Source organism: Parus major, unplaced genomic scaffold (genome assembly GCF_001522545.3).
Source record: "Parus major isolate Abel unplaced genomic scaffold, Parus_major1.1 Scaffold258, whole genome shotgun sequence".
Lineage (NCBI taxonomy): Eukaryota > Metazoa > Chordata > Aves > Passeriformes > Paridae > Parus > Parus major.
Genome location: NW_015379266.1, coordinates 325,949 through 335,359, shown reverse-complemented (window position 1 = coordinate 335,359; position 9,411 = coordinate 325,949). Strand labels below are relative to the sequence as shown.

At 53.8% G+C, this 9,411-nt stretch overlaps 1 protein-coding gene across 6 annotated transcripts in view; it reads right to left on the bottom strand.

The window, feature by feature from the left end:
- Window positions 1–9,405, bottom strand: part of FECH (ferrochelatase) — a 16,346-nt gene extending 6,941 nt beyond the window's left edge. The window contains exons 1-10 of one of the 6 annotated variants that reach the window (XM_033511485.1): window positions 9,301–9,405; window positions 7,965–8,084; window positions 7,491–7,639; window positions 4,967–5,101; window positions 4,626–4,732; window positions 3,882–3,980; window positions 3,666–3,773; window positions 3,187–3,351; window positions 2,744–2,803; window positions 359–875 (exon numbers count right to left, since the gene is read on the bottom strand). In XM_033511485.1, coding sequence (XP_033367376.1) covers window positions 636–875; window positions 2,744–2,803; window positions 3,187–3,351; window positions 3,666–3,773; window positions 3,882–3,980; window positions 4,626–4,732; window positions 4,967–5,101; window positions 7,491–7,639; window positions 7,965–8,062 — 1,161 coding nt within the window. In that variant the 5' untranslated portion in view covers window positions 8,063–8,084; window positions 9,301–9,405 and the 3' untranslated portion in view covers window positions 359–635. Of the gene's footprint in view, window positions 1–358; window positions 876–1,570; window positions 2,495–2,743; window positions 2,804–3,186; window positions 3,352–3,665; window positions 3,774–3,881; window positions 3,981–4,625; window positions 4,733–4,966; window positions 5,102–7,490; window positions 7,640–7,964; window positions 8,085–8,735; window positions 8,889–9,300 lie in introns of those variants that run through there. The other 5 variants (XM_033511486.1, XM_033511487.1, XM_033511490.1 and 2 more) reach the window with 5 other exon arrangements.
- Window positions 9,406–9,411: the final 6 nt, after the last annotated feature.

The following is a 9,411-nucleotide window of genomic DNA, read 5'->3' as shown; positions in this document are numbered from 1 at the left end:
TGCAGGCCAGGCTGTGGGACCCCAGGGATGAGCAGAGGAGCCCCCCAGGGCTGCAGCCCAGGCAGTGGCACTGCAGGAACACCTGCAGCCAGGAACAGAACAGTCCTCACACGGCTCCCAACAGCCGCAGCTCCGCGGGACACCGCGCCCAGGAGGGCACAGGAAGGCACCTGCACCCTGGGATTCCTCTCTCCTCGGGAACTCAGAAACCTCCAAGAGAACTCTGACAGCAACCAGCACCACAGCTCCGTGAGATGGGCCCCAGCTGCTCAAGGCTGGAAAATTAAGTGATTTCTACATGATGGTGTAATAGCAGCAACAGAGTAATTATCCCACTTGCGGTTAGAACACTCAAAAGTGAATTTTAAGTACCTTTTATTACTGGGGACCAAGGTAATGCCTCAGAATCAGTGCCAGCTAGTAGTTTCAAGGCTCTCTCCAGTATGAAAATGAAAAGCCATCTGTATTTATAACACCACAAGGTTCATACAAAGCTAACCTTGGCTTTCCACACTTGTGAATGTGCTGGTCACAGCCTGGAGCACCTGAAGGTCCACGTTCCCTCCAGCTGGGAGGAAGCAGGAGTGAGGAGGAAGATTTGACAGAGCAGATTGCTCTCCACTGATCCCTAAGTGTCAGGCAGAGAGGTGGAACAGAGGAGGTTCTTTGTCCAGTGAGATGTAAGGCCAGTGGACAGACTGGACATCTGTGCTCCTTCCTCCTGCCCAGGCAGAGCCCAGGGGGAGGGAGAGGAGGGACAAGAGAAGCTTCTGGCTCCCTGCAACAGGCACAGGCATGAAGGGTCGAGGAAGACTTCTTTCTGAGAGGGACAGGGAGCTGCAGGAGGTTGTGGCACTGGAGGAATCTGTCTCACCCTGGGAAGCAGGTATGGCAGTGAGCAGGCAGCTCTCCAGAGCTATCAGGGATGTACAGCACCCCACAGCATCCAGCCGTTCCTCCAGTACCCCAACAGAACTGGACAAGCCCTGCTGTACCACAGGAGGCCTCTTCTCCCTCTAAACACCCTGTTCTCCCAAGAGCAGAGCTCCAAACTGCTCGTGCCTCACCTGAGCAGCACAGCAGCAGCTCCCAGGCAGCAGCAGTGCCCAGACAGCAGCAGCAGTGCCCAGGCTGCAGCAACAGTGCCCAGACAGCAGTGCCCAGACACAGCAGCAGTGCCCAGACAGCAGCAGCAGTGCCCAGACAGCAGCAGCAGTGCCCAGGCTGCAGTGCCCAGCCTGCAGCTCCCAGGCTGCAGTGCCCAGGCTGCAGTGCCCAGGTCCTGGCATTTCAGTGCTAAGGACATCAAGTAATCGTGTGGCCCCCAAGGGCACAGGGTCAGTCAGTGCCAGGGCCCTGCCCTGCTGGGGCTGCAGCCTTTCAGGAGAGCCCTGCCTGCTCTCAGGGATCTGCAGTGTGAAACTCTGAGTGACTCCTGACCGATCCTCTCCGTTTAAATAACAGCAATTACAGCCCTGCCCACGGCACTCCGCAGCTATCCCACAAAACCACACTGCTGCAGCACAGTAGAAAGCACAGAGCAGAGCTGTAAACCCCCTGGAGAACAAGCCTGACTTCCTAAATTTACTTCACCAAACAGAAAAAGCCCTTTTTAATAAAAATCAGAATTTTAAAAGCCGTTCTGCTTAATGGATAAGCCAACATGTTTCCACATGTGCTCCTGCTAGACTTGAAACACAATGGAGCAAATTCTCCAGTATCACCCAAGCAGGCAAATGCCTTTCAATTTATGCTCTTCAAATGCTTTCCTGCAGATAATGAAAATGTTTTTCCTAGAAAATGTAAACAAGTTTTGTGCGTTCTACTATCCCAGCTAAGCTTTCACCGGAAGTTTCTGGCAGGAGAAAACCAAACCAAAACAAAGCCTTATCTTTAAATCCTGAAAAAACCCCAAATATACATATATATATATGTATATATATACACACACATTATTGAAAAGCATTAGGAGTCACTTGATCTCCAGAATCTCCAAAGCCAGCTGCAAAGTCCCTCTCAGAACAAACAGGCTGTGCTGGTCAGAGTGCACCTTAAACAAAAGCAGAACAACCTTGGAGCTGGCCAGAGAGTGCACTCGTGCCCACCCTGCATACAAACAAATCCCTGCATAGAAATAGAAGCTAATTGTAAAAAAGCCATGTAAGGTTTTCAGTGCATACTGCTGGGCTCACACTAACTCCCGTCGGGGTCGGTGACGTGAGATCTCCTCACACCTGACAGGAGAAATGCCCTTATTCCCCTACTTCCTACAACTCTTCTCAAAGAAAGAAATGATGGGGAGGAGGAAGGCAAAGGCAGGCTGTGCCTGCTGCTGGCCAGCCCTGCCCTGGCCCTGGGCTCACAGGGGCTGGCTGCTGAAGAACGCCTTGCTCTCCCTGCACACGGGGTTGACGCAGAGTGGGCAGCACAGGGTCAGCTGGCGGGAGCACACCTCGTTGGACCGCAGGTGGGAGCACACCAGGTCTGCCAGGGCCTGTGGGGCAGGGGGAACGCTCAGAGGGAGCAAAGCCAGCTGTGCCAACCCCCCCAGCCCGAGCCGGGCAGCCCGAGCCCCCTTCAGCACACAGACTGCGGCACTGGGAGCCCCTCTGAGCTGGACAGGCTCCACAAGGGGCTCCACCTGTGCTCCTAAACTCAACACACATCCAGTCTACCTGAAAACACCCACAGCCAGCAGGAAACACAACTGCAGACCCCTGCAGCCCCTCAACACAGCAGATACCTTGGAGAACAGCGGGTTTCCATTGAGAGACTCTGCCCTTCTGATGTTCTCAACGCCACACTGAATCAAAAATAAGGAGGAAAAAGAGAAACCTGTTAATCTGATCCTTCACTGGGCAGCCTTCAAAATCTGCCTGTTTCATTCAGAGGTTGCCCCAAAATGACAGGATTAAATGCAGGATTGTGGTCTTCAGTACAGCAAAAATTACTGAGGGGCAACTTTACATCTTGCTGCCAAAAACCATTAATTCTTTTTTAGCAGGGTTTAGAGATCTCAGCCTAGAAAGACAAACTCCCATCCTGTTCTGTGGTTAAGCCAATTCTGATTAATTTCTGATTTATAGGAAAATAAAGCAAATCCCAAAAAATACCAGAAGCAGCAACTACAATTTCAGCACAGGAGAAATCATTTCAGAGCAGGGACCAAACCCACAGGGCACTCACCTCTCTGGCTAAAACCTGGGCATACTCAATATCCAGCTCATACAGAGTTTCAATGTGGTCACTTGTAAATGCAATTGGGACCAGCAACATGTTCTTCTTTCCTCGCTGGCACAGTCCTTTGATGGTCTCGTCTGTCTGGGGGCCGAGCCAAGGCATTGGGCCAACCTGGGACCAAAAGCAGAGGTAAGAGAACCCTCATTACACCACTCTCACAAAGAACATTTCCCTAGGCAGGATGACAGAGCAGTTATGGGTGGGACAGAAACAGCTATTTCTATTTCCCTGCCTTTGCTTGTACTTCTCACTTTCTCCATTAAACATCTAATGAAGACACACCTCCCAAAGTTACACCTCAAAGGAGCAGAACCTGGGCTGGCCTGAGCAAGGCTGAGTAAAAGAACTGAAAATGTAGATAAAGGTGAATTTTTTTCAGTCCAGTAAGAGCCTGCACAGGGTTTAGCTGCTCCCTGAGCACATACCTTGGACTGCCACACCAGCCTGTAAGGGTTGGAGTAGTTGAGCTTCTCCATGACCCTCTGGACAGTGGCTCCCACCTCCTGAGGGTAGGGATCACCGCGGTTCACCACCTGCAGCACAAACACAGCAGCCCTTGGCACCAGGGGACCCTCTGGGCACGGCCAGCTGGGCCTGGGCCTCCCACAGCTGTGTCCCCAGCCCTGCCCCAGGGAACTCACAGACATGGGCAGCGAGTGCGCTGAGAACAGGATGACCACCTCTTTCCTTTTGTCTGGGGGAAACAGGTTCAGCTCCTTCTGGATGTGATCAGCAAAGCACTGCTCATGGAAACAAACCGAGGCCAGAGTCAGCAGCCCTGCCCTGGGGGCTGCAGCCAGGCAGCTCCCGTGTTCCCTGTGCCCCAGGAACTCCCAGTTCCCTCAGTGTGTCCAGGGAGCATCCCCAGCACAGGCAGCTCTGAACTGCCTTCAGTGCCTTTTCCATCTGCTCAGCACCCCACAGGAACTGCAAACCCACAGGAAAGGGAGCAGAAGCTCCCTGAAAAAGACCAAAGAGCCGTTTTCTCTGGAAAGAAAGCAGCAAGAAGGCTTCCCTTCCTGCCACAGCCAGGAGTTACTCCTTGCTGCCAGAGGGGAATCTGCCAAAACACCATAATCTGTGGGTGTGCTGATCACAGACCTGCTCTGAGCAGGAATTTGGACTAATGGCCTGAAGAGGTTCCTTCCAGCCACCACCATCAGGGTAACACCACCCAGCTTTTAGAACAGGATGTGCACAGTGGTCACTCTCACACGTTACCTTGCCAAAGCGTGGGGTGTGAAATAACCCTCCTGTAATTCCAGACATGGTAGACAAGACCCATTTCATCACACCACCCTCAGATTGAAGCCTTCCTGCTATCCTCCCTCAGCATTCTTTTCTATATTTTAGAATATAAAAGCTCAAAGCCTTCAGATCCACACCTGAATGAGAAGGGGATGTGTGGGCCATCGGTCAATTATGCTCCACTTCATCTTTGGCTTCTCCCCTTTCTCGTTATAGTAGCGATAAATGGCATTTAAACTGCTTCCTGCAACAGAGAATTAACACCACGGGTTCAGCCAGGCCACAGCAAGCTGTCAGCCCAAAACAGCCTGGCAGCAAGCAATTATCATATTTTAAAATGCTCCCTAATTCAAACGCAACTGTAAATCAGAGCTGTGAGTGTGCAGGGGGAAGGATTTTATCCCAGGCCGTAGAGAGCAGCGGTGTGCTCCGAGGGTTCATCCCCAGCCACGTGGCCCAGCAGCCGTGCCCTGCTCACCCGTGGTGGAGCAGCTGTACTGGGGGTACTGGGTGAAGGCCACGGCTCTCTCGATGCCGTCGCTCTCCATGTCGGCGATGGCCTCCTCCGTCAGCGGGTGCACGTACCGAAAGCCGATGTAGTACTTGTGAGGCGCTGCCAGCACGGGACACAGACCACAGCAAAGGGGAGAATTCACAGAAACACATCTTTGAGTGTCAAACACACGGGAACAGGCAGGCTGAAACTGCTCTCAGGGACACCTGCTGTCCCAAAATTCCCATTTTGGAGGGGTTTCATACAAAGCTTCACGGCTTTAACGCTCAATTTTGGCAGCGATATGGTTCTCCCTGGGGACATCTCAGGTTCCTCCAGTTTTTATCTCTAATCTTTTGGGTGTCAGCTTTGGGAGCATGGCTTGGTTGGAGGATGGGAGGCAGGCAGGGGAGGTTTGCTGTTTTGTTTTTTTAAGTGGAGGACAGAGGTTCTTAGGAGAACAAAAGCAAAGTTTCTTTTTGAGGGTTTCCGGGTCAGTGGCTCTGAAATAACATTCAGCAGGTTTCTGAAGGAAGCAGATGTCCCGTGCTTGGGCTCCACTCCATACATTTATGCAGGATTCAGAAAACAGGTTTAGTCAGCCCCAGTTCCCTGCAGGAGGCAGGAGAGCTCCCAGCTGGGAGCAGCAGCAAATAAAGACCCAACTTCAGGAGCCCTTGAGCCAGAAACCTCATTAACATCTTTGAACGGCACTAAAGACAAAAGTCTGACTAACCACAGCAGAGACCAAAGGAGTTTAACCTGGGAAAGGACATTTTGGGAAGAACATGGCCTGGAACCTGGAAGCAATACCCTGGCAGTGTCAGGTTTTGTTCATGAGCAGCAAAATGAGAGGTTGGTGTCTGTGTACACAGACTTTAAATGACAGTGATGTCCTGCTGTGGTCCTGTAGGACAGAGCCATTCCCTCCCAGCAGCTGGCACGGTGCTGTGTGCTGCTCACACACCGAGGTTTCACCTGCCAGAAGGGAAGTGAGTGCTGCTCACACACCGAGGTTTCACCTGCCCACACCAGACCAAGGCAAAATGACCCTCAAAGTATTTCCTTCCTGCCACATTTCACACGGGACCAGCACCTCCTGCAGTCACTCAGTGAGAGGGCTCAGCACTCCCAAAGTGCTGCCTGTGAGCACTCCCAAATTCCCAAATGCTGTCTGCAAGCACATCCAGCTGTTCCAGCTGTTCTGAGGGGACAGGAGCTCTGCACCCTTGGGATGCCCAAGGACACGGTGGGAGGCGCTCAGCACCTTCTGTTGTCAAACTGCAGCTGCTGTCAAGTGAAAAAGAAGCTTCCAAAAGACTTATCAGGTGGGAGAGGTGCCCAGAGAAGGGTGTGACTGCACACAGAGTGGTCACCAAACAAAAGCAAGTGGGAGTGGGACACTGGGGAAAGCAGATAAACCTTCCAGGCCTTATCTGCAGAACCTGCTGCAAGGCTGACCCTTCAGGGGCTCCAAGCATTTTCCTGCCCTGGTGACAGAGCAGGGCTCAGGCTCTGGCTGCACCTGCAGGGAGCACAGCTCCAGCTACGCTAGGGACTCACATCTGTGCGGAAAGGACTGAACATCACCTGAATGGAGGCACCAGTGACACACCACCTTCTCCATGGATGAAATAAATTTGGTTCTAGCCTTCCAAGAACGTTGCTTTTATCCTTCCAGACCCTTTTAGCAGTCCTTTTCCTCTAGCCAAGCCTGAGGCACGTGCCACAAAGAGCTACAGACCAGTCCTGCACAAAAGGACATTGCCAGAAACATCTGCACCCATTCCCCACCCCAGCTGTGCTAGCAGGAAGTGCCCCAGGCTGTCCTGTACCAGTCAGCACCCCTCGCTGGGAGGGAGAGAGCTTCAGAGGGATCCTGTGACACTGACAACAGAGAGGGCAGCTGTGTTCATGTTTGAGGTTTTCTCCTCATGCAGGACTGGCAAAAAGAACGTTTCTTTCCACCGCAGCCAAACTGCCCAGCCTTATCTCCTGCTGTGTCCAGGGTGGGGCTCGCTGCTATCGCTCAGCCCTGCCCTGCACTGCTCAGCTGCAAAGCCTTGTCTTTTCTCCAGCTGTCCTCCTTTCAGCCCTGAAACAGCCGCTGAGAGTTCTGAGCCTCCCACACACGCCTCAGTGGCTCATGATACATTCCCCTTCCTTCCCATGTAGGCCTCAGGCGCTGGTCTGCAGCACAGGCTTCCTTGGGCTCAGGCAGGGCTTACAGGGCAAGCTGCAGTGCCTGGCAGTGCCACACACCAAGGGGACCCCTGGCACCTGCCTCTGGACACCCAAAAACAACACCTGGTCTATGACAGTCATCTTCCCTCCATCACAGGAGGGACAGGTGACTCGATAAGGGCCCTACAACGAACTCAATCCCTTCCCAGCAGGGCTGAGACCCACAGCAGCCCACAGTGAAAAGCGAGAGGCCAAAGCCGCTCTGCAAGCACAGGTTTGGCGGCAGAGGCGGCAGCAGCCCGCAGGAGGCTGAGCAGAGCAGTACCAGTGTGAGGAGACATGCTGTCCAGCAGCTTCACCATGCCCTCTCCCTGCACCGCCGTCCACTTCTTGATGGGGGAGCCCCCGCCGATCCTGCTGTACTGCTCCTGGATTTTCGGGGTGCGGCGCTTGGCAATGAGCGGAGCTAATTGACTGCAGCACGGAGAGGGACACGTTAACAGCACAGCCCCAGCCACCCCTCCCCAGAGCTCTGCTGCAGCAGCCTTTCCCTGCTGTCCCCACAAACTACAGCAAAGCAGCACGGCTTGTCTGGTGCTCTGTTCCACCGCCCTGCCCACACCGCAGTCTGCAATTAAAAGAGAGCCACCACGGCACAGCTGCTTCCAGAGAGTTCTGGCACTGCCTCTTGCACTGCTCCCAGGATGAAGCAGTCTCAGGGAACGCTGCTCTCTACACAGGGTAAACAGGCAGGGACACCCAGCCCCCCTGGAGCACAGGAGATCCCAGCACTCCTCACTTTTGAGCTGGAAGCGTCATCAGGTCTCTGTCCAGGAAGAGACGCAGGAGGAAATCGTGGACGTCATCCAGCCGCTCCGGGCCTCCCATGTTCAACATCAAGATTCCCGTTTTAGGTTTCCTATGGAAAGCGAGAGATGTTTCAAATCCTAGTGACCCACTGCTTTTATTTTCATTATGATGGCAAAGTAACCAGTTTATCCTCCCGCATTTGCCTTTCACAAAGGCAGCTCCCATGCCAAGGCTCCTCCTGCTTATGTAAACGCTTGTGCTAGGAACAGGAATGGCCAGACACAAGTATCTACATGATCTCTGCTTTTTTAAAAAGTAACCACTCTGTAGCACAAACTTTAGCTGGAAACACACTAAGAAAGCTGTCTGGCAGCTGCTGTGTCTAAGGGAGGTTATAAAACAGTCTCGGCTGCGGTTTCCAACCAAACCAAGCAGCAGCTTCCCTGGAAAACAGATGAGCCACTCGCACAGGTCTTTGTCTTCTTTACTGTGGAGAAACATCTCATCTCCTGCAGCGGTGCCAGAAACAAGAAGCCTTTCTACACTTCACTGTAGGGCCAGTTGTGTTTGGGTGGGGTTTTTCCAGAATGGGATTTCTATCCAGGTGCAGGTCTGGCAGCTGCTGTACGGATAACATCCTGCACAGCACAGCAGCACAGATGGTGCTATCAGCGTTTACAGAATGGCTGCTGATCACAACTCTCACCCAATCTCCCCAGGGAATTGTTTCCCCAGCCCAAGGGAGCCCACAGACCAGGACCTCTCTCTTCCCCAGCAGATGGTTTCGGCTGCACAGGGAGCTTCGCCCTCCTCTCGTTAAAGCCAAAGTCTTACAACAGGGCATTGAGAGGATCCCCGGTGTTTGGGGACCTCAGTTTCTGTTCCCCTTCTGCTGGAGCGTGCATCAGAAGGCTGCTGAATAAAACCCAGGAAAGCAGGAACCAGAACCTCAAATGACAGTGATAACAAATGTTATCACATGTTACCCTGCCCCAGGCCTCACGTGGGCCCTGCAGGGACAGGGCTGTCCTTGCCCCTGAGCGAGAGCAGAGGCAGGCAGATAAACAATCCCCACACGGGGCAGAGCAGGCCCCATGGCTACCCCACAGCTGCCCCACAACTGCCCCATGGCTGTCCCACAGCTGCCCCATGGCTGTCCCACAGCTGCCCCATGGCTGTCCCACAACTGCCCCATGGCTGTCCCACGGCTGCCCCATGGCTGTCCCACAGCTGCCCCACAACTGTCCCACAGCTGTCCCACAACTGCCCCACAGCTGTCCCACGGTTGCCCCACGGCTTCCCGAGCCCCCACCACGCACACCCACCGCTCCTGGGGCTGGATCTGGGCCTTGGTGCTCTCCGGAACGGCGGCGGCCGTGGCCTGGCCTCTCCATCGCAGCGGCACCCGCAGCTGGCTGCAGCTCCTCAGCACTGCG